The sequence below is a fragment of the Brassica napus genome, chromosome C4 (genome assembly GCF_020379485.1).
Source record: "Brassica napus cultivar Da-Ae chromosome C4, Da-Ae, whole genome shotgun sequence".
Lineage (NCBI taxonomy): Eukaryota > Viridiplantae > Streptophyta > Magnoliopsida > Brassicales > Brassicaceae > Brassica > Brassica napus.
Genome location: NC_063447.1, coordinates 7,964,401 through 7,979,586, shown reverse-complemented (window position 1 = coordinate 7,979,586; position 15,186 = coordinate 7,964,401). Strand labels below are relative to the sequence as shown.

The 15,186-nt window shown below is 38.4% G+C and overlaps 4 protein-coding genes across 4 annotated transcripts; 1 reads left to right on the top strand and 3 right to left on the bottom strand.

Moving 5' to 3' along the window:
• Positions 1–5,507: 5,507 nt before the first annotated feature.
• Positions 5,508–8,708, bottom strand: LOC111205592. Its single transcript, XM_022701677.2, has 2 exons — positions 6,335–8,708; positions 5,508–6,286 (listed from the first exon to the last, which is right to left on the bottom strand). The coding sequence occupies exons 1-2, from the start codon at positions 8,706–8,708 to the stop codon at positions 5,508–5,510; spliced, it is 3,153 nt and encodes a 1,050-aa protein (XP_022557398.2).
• Positions 8,709–9,809: 1,101 nt separating this feature from the next.
• On the top strand, positions 9,810–11,246 carry LOC106396268. Its single transcript, XM_013836610.3, has 3 exons — positions 9,810–10,285; positions 10,360–10,646; positions 10,735–11,246. The coding sequence occupies exons 2-3, from the start codon at positions 10,404–10,406 to the stop codon at positions 11,053–11,055; spliced, it is 564 nt and encodes a 187-aa protein (XP_013692064.2). The 5' UTR covers positions 9,810–10,285; positions 10,360–10,403; the 3' UTR covers positions 11,056–11,246.
• On the bottom strand, positions 11,204–13,995 carry LOC106396267 (arginine biosynthesis bifunctional protein ArgJ, chloroplastic-like). Its single transcript, XM_013836609.3, has 15 exons — positions 13,755–13,995; positions 13,547–13,666; positions 13,349–13,472; positions 13,192–13,265; positions 13,074–13,118; positions 12,942–12,992; positions 12,791–12,859; positions 12,652–12,710; positions 12,503–12,572; positions 12,341–12,421; positions 12,191–12,277; positions 11,991–12,113; positions 11,773–11,913; positions 11,543–11,688; positions 11,204–11,468 (listed from the first exon to the last, which is right to left on the bottom strand). Exons 1-15 carry the CDS (start codon positions 13,815–13,817, stop codon positions 11,315–11,317), a joined length of 1,407 nt encoding a protein of 468 aa, XP_013692063.2. The 5' UTR covers positions 13,818–13,995; the 3' UTR covers positions 11,204–11,314.
• Positions 13,996–14,026: 31 nt separating this feature from the next.
• On the bottom strand, positions 14,027–15,034 carry LOC106396269 (organelle RRM domain-containing protein 2, mitochondrial). The gene is made up of 3 exons (XM_013836611.3): positions 14,847–15,034; positions 14,455–14,523; positions 14,027–14,372 (listed from the first exon to the last, which is right to left on the bottom strand). Exons 1-3 carry the CDS (start codon positions 14,968–14,970, stop codon positions 14,128–14,130), a joined length of 438 nt encoding a protein of 145 aa, XP_013692065.2. The 5' UTR covers positions 14,971–15,034; the 3' UTR covers positions 14,027–14,127.
• Between the last annotated feature and the right edge of the window lie 152 nt (positions 15,035–15,186).

The following is a 15,186-nucleotide window of genomic DNA, read 5'->3' as shown; positions in this document are numbered from 1 at the left end:
TTGATGCATCGAGTTCTTTCCAAATGTAAATTACTATAAAGTATAAACTATGTAAATGATTAATGAGTCACGATATACCGACACTGTTGAGTAGATAGACTATTGGTTAGATTTTTACTTTTTCCATTTTATTAAGTAATTTTATTATTTGTTTTAGTTCATGGAATAATTATTGATGTAAGTGCGTATAATTGCCAATATTTTGGGTCCTTTGCAGTGTTCCCATTTGCCACCTTGTTTCTGGTGGACTTGCTTTCATTATTTTCTTTGCTATAATTTTGTTTTCAAAAGAGAAGGATCGGTTCTCTGTCAACATAATGTTCTGATTCATTATTCTGTATTTGGCATTTGGCAGGTATGAATATCTCACGATATCAGTAAGGATCACAAAATAATATACACATCTACATCTAAGTATTCCCTATCATTTTCATGTAATTATTGGCTGGCTCCAAATGGGAATTGAACACAACAAAAGCCATCCAAACCTCTAAGCTTAGGGATGCGAAATTAATTTGAAAATTAAAAGACTAAATGAAATCTTTTTACATATTTATTTCTAACCGAAGAATAAAACATGAAAGTACAAAAGGAAGAGATGAGTTATAAATCCAATATAATCAATTGTGGATCAATTTTTTTTTATGAACCTAAATTGAAAATATGAAAAACGAGCGAGGAGCCCGAGTGAATGCTTTCAGACATACAAACATCCTTTATATGACACCTTGGTTTGCGCTCGCTTCACTGGGCGAGGTTTGCCTCTCAGACTCGTGGCTAATGGCATGAGTACAGGATAAAATTCATGTGAGCTGTATACGTGGGGGAGAATTATTAGGATGAAAGAATTTGGGAATAGCAATCTGAACAGTTTCTTTCCTCCTAAAGTTAGCTATGTTGGTTTGATTGACCATGTGGGCCTACGTAGTTGATTACTCTCTTATAAAAAATATCGTCCCCAAAAATATATCTCCAACTATACAAATTTTAATTAATTACAATCATAAAATAAAGTAACTCAACATAGAATAAGCATGTCCTAATTAAATACATAATTTGTAACATCTTTTTATTGATCAACCGTAATTAAACATTGAAATATATTATAGTCATGAAATGACATAACTTATTTCTTCACTGGATTTGAATTTCTAGTTAAAAAGAATGGACTCCTAATTTCAAAGTTGAGTCAAGCAACCACTTACATAAATATATATGTTAATAAGCTACTATCTGCATACATATACGATAACATATACATAATATTTGATCAAAAAAAAAAAATACATAATATTCTATACATTTGTGACGTATGCTTATGAAACAGATCTTATTCATATAATTATAGTTTCAATTAGACCAAAACCTTAAATGTGCTTTGTAAGAGCCAATAGGAGACGTGCAAGATAGCATTGGGAATTCTATAAATACATCTTCTTTCCCTTTTGGGCTGACAAAAAGTAAATTCCGTGTGGTGCACCATTTTTTTTCTTTAAAAAGGCAAGAGATTGGGGATGAATTACTTGCAATGATTTTAAAGAAAATTCGTGCATGAGCGCTTCCATTATTAAAGGTAATATGATTTTTGATGAGTGTAAATAAATATGGTTCAATTTTATTGATTGGGGCTATCTGGACCGAAGCCAAACTAAGCTTCTAGAAAGACAATAGTTTTTTTGCTGTAAATCAGAAAGACAATATTGGCATCTAGTCCGATCCAGATTATTAATGAGGTCTAAGATATGGATCCAACTTCATCTAGCCAAACAACAGTAACTTGATTTATAACTGAACTTGAATATAGAACCGACAAATTTATGTCTATCACCCAAAATTTTCTTTTTATCAACATACTACGTACTACAATTTAACTCATACACAGGGGCGGACGTATGTATACGGGTGCGGGGTCACGCTACTGTTTTTAATTTTTTTCTTGAATAAGTTAGAGTTAATTTGATGAAATTGTTTGTAGTTTGATGAATAAGCATAAAAGTGCCCCCAATTCAAGGTTGTTTTTGTTATTTTTAGTAGTTTGCCCCCAACTGAAACTGTGTCTAGATCCGCCACTGCTCATACAGTTTAGTTTTAGAAGAAACTAGAATGCATGTAAGACTCAATTTGTTTTGAAAATTACTAACAAGCTAATAAGAATGTTATCTTAATGACCAAACCTTAACAAGGACACAAATCCCATGAACCAAAGTTCATTTTCTAAACTTTTAAAACATGGATTATCTTGCAAAAATCTACAAGAAACAAGATAAGAACTCATAAGATGCTATACATAACTCAATATAGGATTGTAAAATCTAAATGCGAGTTTTGTCCACCAAACCACACATGTCTAAAATCTACAACGACCTATAATATCTACTAGATATATATATGTGTGGACGTACGATACGAAACCGCTTATTTTAGGCTTTTTGAAAGCTCCATATTGAACGTAGTCGTCGAAAGAAAAGGTGAAGAATGGGATCCATTAATTTATATGGTCAAAGATACAACAAACGAAAAGACGTAGTGATCGTCTTCTTCTGATTAAGTTTCCCAATTGCTCCTTTTCTTTTAACTTATTTTCCAATGCTTTCTTTCGCATTATTGTCTATTAATGCTTTTCTCTGCATTATTGTGTGCTAATGCTTTGGGCGGTCCTCATTTTAATACATATGTGCAGTGTCTTTTATTTAAATACTTTCTCTTTAAATTATACAATGATTATGAGTTTTGTATTCTTCTAAAAATGAATTTTGTGAACATCTATTTAATTAGTGGAGTTATATTAAGTATTTTCTCATTGCCCAAAGTTATACGTACATAGGTATCAGGAATATATATATATTTGGAGGGCCATGCTTTAGTGCGATTATATATGGTGTTCTTGGAGAGTATCAGAATATAGAACTCTCAAATAGTGCTTTCGAAGTTTCGAGTGCGATTGTAACGATTAGCCTTTTATTCAACCTTTTCTTTATTAGTTTTTTTCCTTAGATAGGAATTTTTAAAGATACTAATCTGCAATTATTGATCATAATCTTCTTAGTTTGTGTTGAAACATACATGAAAATATGTACCACCTTTTTTTGTTTACATTTTCCTGGTGTAATCTATAAACAGCTTTTCTGATTCTTGTCTTGTTGTCAACTTGTTTCATATTCTTGCAATTATAAGGAATTTGACATATGATACAATAACATATTCTAGTTCACATAATTCCATTTAGTTTGAATTGAAAAATTAAGTACATTAACATAGTGTTGAAATCCAATTACCTTACTACGTGTATGTTGCATTTGATGGCATAGTTAATTTGTCCAATAATAGCATTCGGTCGATATCAAACGATAAATATATCATCTAAAAATGCATGTTAGAAACATCACATCTAATGATATAATAAGGTATCAAGGAAATATGTGGGCATAAGACAAGACTAAGAGGAGAGCCCGAAACATACTGAGCTTTGAGACTGCCAGATGCTAGATGTTGCAGCTATGGAGATAATGACTTATGAGATGGTCTGTGAGTAGCTCAAGACTTACTTTTATATATAATATAAGGAGAAACATCTACAATACTGCTCTGCCACTGCCATATTTTTCATAATTATTTATCTTCATAAAATTCGTCGAGTTTAAAAACCCTCTAGTCTCTAGAAACTAGTACTTTCCTAATAAAATGAAGTTATTTAAAAGGAGTAGTTGAAATGAAGTTACTAATTAAAATACCGTAGAAAAAAGCCCAATTTTACTAAGTAGAAGGATGAGAGAAGACGAAAATGTGTGAGATATGGCGAACAGATCTAAGTGAAGTAGTTGGTGATTGGTCGGAACACTACTTTGGAATGTGTCTGTCGATATATATATATGGTGTAAGTCGACTCAGACATCAGTCTTATGGCCACTTGCAGCTTTATTTCTTCGGTGCGTTCTTTATCAGATGTAATTAACCTTTTTTTTTTTTTTTTTTTTTTTTTTTCAGATGTAATTAACCTTCATGCTTCTTTCGCTCTTATCTATAATCACCACGCATTATCGTTTTTGATAAATAATAAATAGTCTTAATTATGACACAAGAGATTCCTTATAGATTTATGTTGTAGCACTAATCATGAGAAAAGCTCATTCATAATTTTTTAAGATATATAGATTCTAATTGGTTTATTCGTGTTTAAAAAGAAATGGATATTGTGTGAAAGTAATGTATGCTCATCTAAATGCTAATAAATATTTGGCTTTGCTTTATAAATATATATATATAGAATTGGCAAAAATTAAGGAGAATTAGGAGATGCAAGTAAGTCAAGATCTTCGGGGTCTTGATCTAGGAACTATAAAGCAAAGAATAGGCATCACTTGTTTATGCATTGTGACAAAATTAAAAGGTGAACCCATTACAGGAGACGTGCAAATCATTTCCAATCACATACCAAAAGAAGTTTCAACAATCCTAACCTGTCTTCTTTTTATTTTTTACTGAATCGTTAGGTATGGTTAAAGAAAAACATAGATATGTAGATATCTATCAGTCACATTTGATAAGAATCAGGGACGAAACTAGTAATTGTTATCGCAATCCCCAACGCATCTAGGTGAATAAATTGGCACAAGGGTGATTTATGGATCGTCTGATTTTTGCTTGGATGTCAACTAACACAATTAAAGAAAATAGTTGTAATAATACTTATGGGAAACAAAAATCTTAGCAAAACATATTTGTTTGGTTCATATACACGAATTGCCTATACTACTTTTAGGCATCACTCATCAGCGAGGATGAGAGAGACTCGTATAGGTTTAAACACAGTAAGAATAGTTGATAATATTCCAAGACTTATCCTGAGTAAAAGACGTCCTCTAGATATTGGCTGCTTTAAAACCTCCATGAGCCTTAATTGTACCGCATGATAATAAGTGAGCCGGTCCTGAGGGGAATCTTAATCATTTTGATAATTTTTCTTTGTTTTCTTTTAACTTTTATAAATTTATTAGGCCCAAATTTTATTTAGCTTATGGCCTATATAATGTCAGGACCGGCAATGCGTCCATATCATAATTGCTAACTAATCATAATAGAAGTAAAGAAAACATAGAAAATAATGAAATCATAATGGAAGTTAAAAAAAAAGAGTACTCGTTGCACCCAAAAGTTCCTTAGGTCATGTTTATTTCAGTTTGTCAGGGAAGTATCTTAGTATAATTAGGAATTAGAAGAAAAAAAAGAAGAAAAAAACAGTTTTTAACTAAGAGATGTCAAGAAATATCTTTTAAATAAGGTACATAAAAAACGTTCCTTAATGCTTTTACACTATTTTGCTTAATTTTATTAATTAAATATTTACTAAGAACCTAACTAGGGCCTTCTCCATTACACATGGCCTTACGTTGCACATGAGCTCAGAATCCACTAAAAAAACCACTAGAAAGAGTGTTGCTGACAAAAAAAAAATACTCTTTTTTTTTTGATCAACTGAAATTATATTAAGAGAGAAATTAGGGAAGGGTTCAGCCCATTACAAAGCCCATTACAAAGCCCATTTCGTTGGGTGAAATTGCATTTAAACTTAAACTTAAACGGCCCAAGGAGAAGCCCATGGCAGATGATGGGTCGAGCAAGACTGACTTGCAAAGACTATCTGCCTCTAAGTTCCTTGAGCGAGAGATATGGAAGAAGGAGATCGCGTGAAACGAAGCTGCGAGAACTTTGATATCGGAGACAATACCGAAGATCTCTTTGTGTGCAAGCTTGCTATTTAGAGCTCTGATGAGCGTTTGATTATCCGAGAAGACGTTGAGGTCCTCGATACCGATAGAGATTGCATGGCGTAGGCTAGATCGACAAGCAAGCGCCTCTGCTAAGATGGGGGAGCTAATGGAGTTTATGGCCTCAGAGCCCTTGCAGATTATGACTCTCTGCTCCTTGAAGATCCAACCCAGTCCTGCTTTTTGGGTTTCTTTGTTCCAGGCGGCGTCCGTGAAACAGCAGGTAAGGTTCTGTTGCATAGATTCAGAGAGAAGTAGATCCGTTGGTGGTGTTTTTGATGGTTGATTTGGTTCTTTTGTTGTTTGTGCAGCCATCCATTCCTTGATTGCTGTTATTGTTCGGGAGGCTACTTCATCGGTTGTAAGGGTCTTTCCTTCGAAGATGAGAAGATTTCGCGATAACCATATCTGCCAACATGCCCAAGGGAGGATGTTTATAGTGATACCTGAGGGTGGAAGGCAAGGTTTCTGTCGAAACTCTAGGATAGCCGATTCGAAGCTTTGGACTGTAGCTAGGTGAGCTACATTTGCAACAGGTAGTATACTTCAGACTCTTTTTGCGAAGGTACATGAGAAGAAGATATGTGTTGTTGATTCTTGACCTCCACATCTTGGACAGGTGACAGCCGCTGTGATACCTCTGCGTTGAAGATTTACTCCTGTTGGCAGGGCTCGTTGTACGATGGACCATAGGAAAACCTTCAGCTTTGGTGAGCATTTGGTTGACCAGACGTCTTTATACCAATCAATGATGGTGACTGTTCGTGCGTGGGAGCTTGGGTGATTTCTTGAAGTCATGGCTGAGTGGTATCCAAATTTGGTTGAGTAAATACCGGATGTTAATGGTTGCCAGATGAAGGCGTCCTCCACTCCCATTTGACTCGGCTGCAAGCGTTGAATTGTAGCTGCCAATTCAGGTAAGAGTTCCTTGATTCTCTTAACGTTCCACTTTAGGTCATATGTGAGAAGGTCTGATACCCGTAGATCTCTTGCATCCTCTGTTATTGGTCCATAGGGTTTGACGTCTGCTGAGAGTGATATCCAAGAGTCTTGCCAGACACGTGTTGTTAGTCCATTCCCTATGGCTTTCCCCAGGTTCTGTGTGAGGAGGTCTCTGCCGTGGAAGATACTTCTCCATCCATGTGAGCATGATGTTGGGAGTTCGACTTGGAGAAATGGTTTCTTATGGCAGTATTTCCCTGTGAGTATTCTTGCCAAGAGACAAGAGGGAGCAGTGAGTATCCTCCATGCAATCTTAGCTAGGAGAGCCTGGTTAAAGGCTTGGATATCTCTAAATCCCAAGCCACCTGCCGCTTTTGGTTTTGAAAGGTTTGTCCATGACACCCAACATAGTTTTTTCTTCTCATCAATTCCTCCCCACCAAAACCTTGTTAGCTCTGATTGTATGCATTTGCATAAGCTGACTGGAATTTGAAAACACGACATAGAGTGAGATGGCATTGCTGTGAGAACTGATTTAACCATGACCATTTTCCCTGCTTTCGATAGGTGGCGTGATGACCAGCTCTGGGCTCTCTGACGGATTCTATCCACCACCGAGGTGAAGAGATCCTTTTTCCTCCTTCTGAAGTGCTCCGGTAACCCAAGATACTTCCCTGTACCCCCCTCTTTGGTTATAGCTAAGATAGCCTTTGCGCGCCCCTTCATTTCGGTGGGGGTCTTAGAGGAGAAAGTTATCGAGGATTTGGTTTTGTTGATCTGCTGACCTGATGCTCTTTCATATTCCAGAAGTATATCTTTCAGAGCTTGACATGCCTCGGGTGTAGAGTAGCAGAAGAACATCGTATCATCTGCAAAAAGCAGATGGTTCAGTCGTGGGGCTCCTCTAGCCACTCTGATGTCTTGGAAAGAACCCGTTCTCTCAGCTTCCTTGCACAAACCGGTAAGAACCTCTCCGCACAGGATAAATAGATATGGGGAGATGGGATCACCCTGCCTAATTCCTCTTTGTGGGGTTACCGAGCCGTAGACTGCTTCGTTTATTAGGAATGAATATGACACTGTAGTGACACATTGCATTACTAGGTGTATCAGTTTCTCATGAAAGCCTAGCCTCTGTAGAACTTGTTGTATAAAATCCCATTCGACTCTGTCATACGCCTTGCTCATGTCGGTTTTAACCGCCATTGGGCACTTCTTTTCTGCTGTTGATGATTTCAGGTAGTGGAGCACTTCATGGGTAATGAGGACGTTGTCAGTGATAGCTCTTCCAGGAATGAAGGCAGACTGGTTTTCGGAGATGATAGAACCCAAGACAGGCTTCAAGCGTAAGGATAAGATCTTTGAGATGATTTTGTAGAAGAAATTACACAGAGCTATAGGTCGGTACTCTGTGACTTTTTTCGGTCCTGTTACCTTTGGAATGAGCCTGACATGTGTGACATTTATGGTAGCAGGGAGGATGCCCGTTGTGAAGAAGCTTTGTATCTCTGACACTATTGCTGGTCCCACAATCTCCCAGTTGGACTGGAAGAAACTCGCTGAGAATCCGTCGGGTCCAGGTGCCTTATCAGCATAAATTGCAAATAACGCTCTCTTTACTTCCTCATAAGTTGGATCACTAATCAGGTTCGCGTTCATTTGTTCTGAAACGCAGGGTCTTAGAGCTTTTGAGACTGTGGCTCTCCCGTCAAATGTACAAGCCGTGAAGAGTTCATCATAATATTGTGAGACCACTTTGGCGATCTGCTCTTCTTCATGCCATGGTACGCCATTAGCATCTTCAATTATAGCCAGCTTCTTCTTTGCTCGACGCATCTTGGTAACTGCATGAAAGTACCCAGTGTTGGAGTCCCCCAGTGAGAGCCAGAGCTGACGGCTCTTTTGTTTCCAGAAGGCTTCTTCAGCCTTATAGGCCTTCAACAGGTTTAAGTTCAGCTCCTGAATCTTGCTTTCGTTTTGATTTTGGGAGGTGTCTGACATTGCAATGTCCAGTTGCAGCTTGATGGATGTGATTTCCTTTTGGCTATTTATCTGAGTTTCTATACTCCCTTTTGAGATGGCCTTTCTACAGAGAGTCAGGCGCGTGTCTACGCTGAGGTGGGAGTAGATAGACCAAATGTCTTGTATGATTTTCTTGACTTCATCGTTCTCTTTGAGCCTTCTGTCATATCTGAAGATGCGTGTGCCTTTCTTCCTTGTAGTATCTAGGAAAGACAGTAGAGGGTGGTGATATGAACCTTCAAAGTGGAGGTATTGGGTTCTACAGGAGGGATAGAGCTCTGTCCAGTCGGGGTTACTTAAGACTCTGTCTAGGCGGCAGTGTACGACGTGTGACCTTCTCTTTCCTCGCCAAGACAGAAAGTTACCAGAGTGTTTTAGGTCAAACAGGTTATTCTGAGAGAGAAAGGAGCGGAATGAGCAAAAAGTGCCTTCAGCTCTATCAGGTCCTCCTTGTTTCTCGCTATTCTCAATAATTTCATTAAAATCCTCCGTTAAAAACCAGGCCTCTCCCCGTTAAAAGACTCTAGTGTTAGATAAAAGAGTCTTCTATTAAGACCAAACCAATGAATAAATAACACAACATATCAACAAGTACCGATTGCATTAACAACAAGCATACCAAAAGTATGATGGCCTAGTGATTAGTGCATGAATACTCTGTTTCAAAACGTCAAGTTATATAAATAAATAACTAAATTATCGCTACTTAATAACTACATAGCAATAAGTGGATTCTTCCCGGGATCGACTATATCAGTCGATAGTGCAGCAATGGTGTAGCAATTTATTTCAAAAAAAAAAAAATCATGCTGGTAATGTAGCAATTGCTGATATTTATTTCAAAAATGGTGTAAATTTATCCTCCCGGGGCACATAAAAAAAAAAGGGTGTAGCAATTTATTTCCTCCGATGGCCCATTAGTGTATAACATGCCTTAAGACCCAATATAAAAATATCAAGGCCCATAAAGAAAAGTCTTCACTCAGGACGCGTGTACGGTCGTGATTTAGTCTAAACACATCAATCAACCGTTGATTCAACTTTTCTATTTAAGACGTCATCTTCTTCGTCTTCTCAGATTAGCTTCTCTTCCTTGTCGTCTTCCTCATCACACGCAAAATCCGTTGTCCTCCATGATCCGATTCTAAGGCTTATTGGGTATATCTGTTAGGAGAATCATCCCTCTCTCTTTTTTTTTTTTTTGGGTGTTTCCTTCTCGCATCAAAGCTTCTGAGAACTCTTCTGGATTCGAGATTAGAGAATTAGGGCATTTCCGTTGGGTTAAAAGGGTTACGAAGAGCATAAGATATAATGCCTTCGGTGCCCTCTAAGCTTCTCCTTTTGGTTCCTTCTCTGACTCCTTGTCATTCCGGTTTGTCTTCTTATCGTCTTAAACCTCTTGAAAAGTCTGATTGGCGTGGTAATCTTAGTTAACATCTCTCTTTCTCCTTCTCCTTCTTCTTCTTCTTCTGCCTCCTCCTCTCTTCTCTCTCTTTTCATCGAAAGACAAAAACTTTACTTGATCTTTGGTGTGCTCGATTCGCAAACCCACGAAGGTACGAACGTTTCTGTAGCTTTTTTTTTTTTTTTTTTATCTCAAAGGTGATAACTTTGAGCTTGTTTGTGGCAGTTACGACTACTAGTTTGAATATTTATCTGCTGCTTTAGTTGGATATGAGCTCTGTTTCGGGTAAAGATTCAGACTTTGAGATCTCGGCTTCTTCGAGTCCCACGCAATGCTCTAATGGCTTGAAGCATTCATCTCATGCTGGTTCTGAAGATTCTCTGGAACCCGATGGAGATGAAACTGGTTTTATAAACCAAACTGTGAATGATGAATCAGCTACCAAATCCACTTTAGGTTCTTTACCTCTCAAGTCTTCAGATGATGAAGACGAGGATGAGAACCTTACTACTGTAAGTCACCCTGTGTTACTGGTTCATTGTTTATACTTCAATAAGAGTCTCAAGTGTCCTTGGGATTGAGCTGTGTCATTTTCAACAGGCTCCGGTTGTTCTCATCCCTGCTATAAAAGGCAGCCGGGAGAAGCATGGCTTGACACTGAAGAAGACGAGTGTTTCATGGGCGGCTGACGTGTATGATCCTCCTCCCTCCATAGCCTCCCACACAAGAAACAAGAAACAGCAGCAGAAATCAAAGAGCAAAGATAGCCACAGGAAGAACGGAAAGAAAGGACAGAAGAGCAAAGACAACTCTAATTCCTCTCGTAGTGGCAAGGACAACAAGAAGCAAGCTTCTCGCAAACACAGTCGCGAGAAGTTTGATTGGGTTACTCAGATGCCTATCGTTGCTGCATCTTCTTGAATGGCACTGGCTGTTAATAATGACCAAGGCACATCTTCACACATCAATGAGATGTGCTCTCCCTCTTTGTCTAATAAATAATCACTTCACTTTGTGTGTGTGTGTTCTCTTTCTTATGTGTAATGGTTGATCCTAAGTACTTGTTGTGAAGAACTCAATGAAGCTTTGTTATTTGAAATGATGTTTTGTTATTTGAAGCAAATGTAGTTTATAAATTGAGAACATAACACAACATTACATGAATCTCTGCATCTTGGTCTCAGGAGGTATACTCAGCGTTGATCTTGACATAGTCATAGCTAAGATCACACCCCCACGCCTTTCCTGTGGCTGCATCTTCACCTACGGATAAATCGATTGTGACAGTTCCATGAACCTCGCCAGCTATCTTGAGGTAGTTACTGGCTCCATCCCTGTTACATTTGTGTAAGAACATGGTTTAACCTCATTTTGCCATTGAGACAATAGCAGTTGTAAGATAAGAAACCTGTCAAAAGGAAGAGGTTGACCACTCTCCATGAGTGAAAACTCGCCGAGTGATATCTCAAGCTTATCCATCTGGAAAGAAACCCCAGCGTAGCCAGCAGCTGCAGCTATGCGTCCCCAGTTAGGATCTCTTCCATAAACAGCTGCCTGTCACAACCAGCAACGACAGACCTTAGAAACAAGAAGAATGATCTCTTTGATCATTCATAGTCTCTATCTCCGCTCACATACTTTAACTAGTGAAGAGGAAGCCACCGAGCGTGCAATTTTCGCTGCTTCTGCTTCAGTTTCTGTTCCTTTTACCGTAACCTCAATGAGACATGTTGCGCCCTCGCCATCCCAAGCTATTGATTTGGCAAGTCCTTGCATCACCTATTAGTTTTAGAGTTCAATGTTAAGTCCAGCTTATGAGCCACTGTTAGATAGATAGCAAAAACATACATACATACCGCATCAAGGCATGTCTGAAGCTGTAGAGCTTCTTCACAGTTCAAAGAAGATATAAAAGGTGATCCAGATAGCCCGCTCGCCAGAGCAATGACTGTGTCGTTAGTACTCGTGTCCCCATCTACCTATAAGACCATGTTTTCAATCAATCAGAGCCTGGAGACTGAAAAAATAATCAATGTTTGAAATTGTTTTAACTTACAGTGATCTGGTTAAAGCTTCGGTTTACTGCAACCTTTACCATCTTTCTCCAGATATCACTTTCAACCAGAGCGTCTGTTGTGATGACCTGAGAAACATAAATCAACATCAATGCCTATGTCTTCTATGCGGCCAAAAGAAAGGAACATACACCTAGCATAGTTGCCATATTTGGATGAATCATCCCTGAGCCCTTAGCCATACCACCAACTCGAATAGTGGTTCCTCCGACCTGAGCAGTTTTCAAATCATTGCAAGATATATGAAACAGTCTAAGGAAGAAACAGAACACAACTGTCTTTCTTGTACTTACCTGTGATTCAACTGCCACGCTCTTGCTTACAAGATCCGTTGTGGTGATTGCTATAGCAGCAGAATCTGCCCTGTTATATCAAATTAGATTTGGTTCCAGTGGCTGATATTTAAAGTGAAGATTGTAACATAAGAGACAAAGAAGATTACTGTTGAACAGAGTTTGACATCGAGTTGACTAGTGTTGGAAGTGCTTGGAGAAGCTCTTTCTGCAATATTGAGATCGTTGGGGTGAGAAACACAACAACACAAGTGATGCAAAGTTACTAAAACGAGAAATGTGTTGTACCTTTTTAATCCTGTGACCAATAACACCAGTTGATTCGATTAATACTTCCTCTGGTTTCACTTTAAGTAGCTGCAACAAAGGGAAAATACTGAAATACATATAAGGTTTGCGGGAGGGAGACAAGGGCTCATAAGAGAACATCAAGACGTACCGTTGCTAGTGAACCAACACAATCTAACGTATCTTGGTAACCAGCATCACCCTGAAATAGCAATGATCTCAGATTCTCAATCCTCCTAACATATAATGAGTGTTATTGAAAGCAACAGAGATATATCTTTACCGTAGCTGCATTGGCCTGACCGGCATTGATCAACACTGCACGCGCCTGAAACATTTCAAAGTCTCAGAAAGGCTACAAAATGCTTTGGTCAATTCAAACAAGGAGGTAGAGGATTTACCGTATTGGAAGTCTCAAGAACCTTTTTGCAGTAAACTACAGGAGCAGCAGCAACCACATTCATAGTAAACACTCCTGAAACCGAATCATCAAAGAAGAACATCATAATCTTTTTTGCCACTGATTAAGGACCACTAAAAGAAGCAAGAGCAAAGGACCTGCAGCAACAGCGTCGACATCACAGGTGACAAGAGCGAGATCAGGCTTCTTTCCTGAAGCACGCAATCCAGCATACATACCAGCAGCTTTAAACCCTTTCGCAGCTGTCACTCCACCACTTATCTAATCAACAAAATTCAAACTTTCAAACTTTGAAGCAAACTCAATAAGCCAAAACAATGCAAAGTTAAAGAAACCTGTTTCCATGAGCCTTCAGGTAGAGATATTGGAGCCGCTGGTATGTTACCAGACGCATCATCCATACTGGTTGCCACTGCGAACACTCTTGATTCTCTCCGTGAAGACGCCACAAAACTCTGATACATACAAAAAAAAAACTACAGTTTCAAACTTTTCTTCTTGGTCTCAGAGCTATCAGCTTATGATGGATAATGAGAGAAAGACCTTCGGCGCAAAGAAATGTGGAAGCTTGAGGGAGGAGAAGTGCGTATGATAACAAGAATGCATCTTTCTTGAGAACAATCGCCAAACTCGAGTTCAAGAAGCTGCAGATTTTGATTGGTTGTTCTTTTTGTACTTGTGTCTGAAAAAATCCAACTCCTTCAACCCTAGAGAGAGACCAAAAGGCTGTTTTGTCTGATTGTACAATGAAAACAGAATGGTTTGTTATCATGGTTTAGTCTTTTCCGGTTTTGTTAACCTATTGCATGATCTGATTGTCTCAAAAACAAATAAATTTGAAGAAGCTGTTTTTTTTTTTCATTTGGTACAAAGAAAAATAATGCAAAAGTGTGGCCTTTTTTTTTTGTTTTTGTGTTCATTTACACCACCCAATGGTTTTGTTGGTTGTGAAACCAGATCCAGAGGAAGAAGACTGAGGCTGATCTTGATGCAGAGGCCGTCTTGGTTCTCTAGGTCTTGCAGGATCAACGAAGATCACCCAGCCGTCCAAGAACTTTGCATTCATTCCTTCCTTAGCCTTCTCTGCATCTTGTACTGTTGCGTATGTCACAAATCCGAAACCCTTTGATCTTCCGGTCTCCCTGTCCGTGATCACTCTAGCTGCACACAAAAATATGTGGCCGAGTGGTTTGATGCTGTATATGTTGTTGGATCAGGAAGGAGAGAGAGAGAGTAGTGTTACCATCAACGAGCTCGCCAAAAGGAGCAAATGCATCCTGAAGCTTTTCATTTGTTGTGAGTCTGGAGAGACCTATTCAAATGCACAAAGATACAAAGAGTTTCATTCATATAATGGAATAACATTCTCTTCTTATCTATAAGCCATCCAGACAAATAAAAAGGAGGTCTTTAAAAGCAAGACACAACTCAAAGAAACATAGTAAGCTTTCATGTTGATTCTAGAGACACAAGTTGGATACCTATCAATCAGAACATGACAAAGATCACCAAAGCTTGCTTATCAAATCTATAGCATAACCCAATTCTTCTCTGAGTTTTGTTTCCTAAAGCTTATCTTTTTTTTATTTTTGGGTGAAACTGAATGAGAATTTGAATTCACAGAAAGAAATATACCGCTGACGAAGAGCTTGGGAGATGAAAGAGCTGAACAATGGCGAACCCAGGAGAATGATGACGACGAGAGGCTGTTGTTGTTGGATCCGGCTAAGATACGGCGGAAAGTGGAAACAAACGCCATTGTTGTAGCAGCAAGTGAGAGATGAAATCGGATTGAGAAAACACACCAGTGTGAGCCAGAGTATTAAGGGTTCGTACTTATTAGTCGAAAGGGAAGCCCAAATCAGAGCAAACAAAGCCCAATCGTTACCACCAAAACGATGTCGTTCTGGATCTACATCACTTGCACTTTTTTTCTAAAAAGAAAGCAATACTTTGAAATAGAGAAATTAGGCTG

Excerpts from the sequence above, each read along its gene's own strand:
- LOC106396268 (XM_013836610.3), top strand. The coding sequence starts at position 10,404 with ATGAGCTCTGTTTCGGGTAAAGATTCAGACTTTGAGATCTCGGCTTCT. Across the intron at positions 10,647-10,734 it reads AGGATGAGAACCTTACTACT|GCTCCGGTTGTTCTCATCCC; the intron begins GTAAGTCACCCT and ends CATTTTCAACAG.
- LOC106396269 (XM_013836611.3), bottom strand. The coding sequence starts at position 14,970 with ATGGCGTTTGTTTCCACTTTCCGCCGTATCTTAGCCGGATCCAACAAC. Across the intron at positions 14,524-14,846 it reads TCCCAAGCTCTTCGTCAGCG|GTCTCTCCAGACTCACAACA; the intron begins GTATATTTCTTT and ends GCATTTGAATAG. Across the intron at positions 14,373-14,454 it reads TTTTGGCGAGCTCGTTGATG|CTAGAGTGATCACGGACAGG; the intron begins GTAACACTACTC and ends TTTTGTGTGCAG.
- LOC111205592 (XM_022701677.2), bottom strand. The coding sequence starts at position 8,708 with ATGTCAGACACCTCCCAAAATCAAAACGAAAGCAAGATTCAGGAGCTG. Across the intron at positions 6,287-6,334 it reads AACACATATCTTCTTCTCAT|CTCACCTAGCTACAGTCCAA; the intron begins GTACCTTCGCAA and ends TTGCAAATGTAG.
- LOC106396267 (XM_013836609.3), bottom strand. The coding sequence starts at position 13,817 with ATGCATTCTTGTTATCATACGCACTTCTCCTCCCTCAAGCTTCCACAT. Across the intron at positions 12,711-12,790 it reads TTGGTCACAGGATTAAAAAG|AAAGAGCTTCTCCAAGCACT; the intron begins GTACAACACATT and ends TCAATATTGCAG. Across the intron at positions 11,469-11,542 it reads CAACCTCTTCCTTTTGACAG|GGATGGAGCCAGTAACTACC; the intron begins GTTTCTTATCTT and ends CAAATGTAACAG.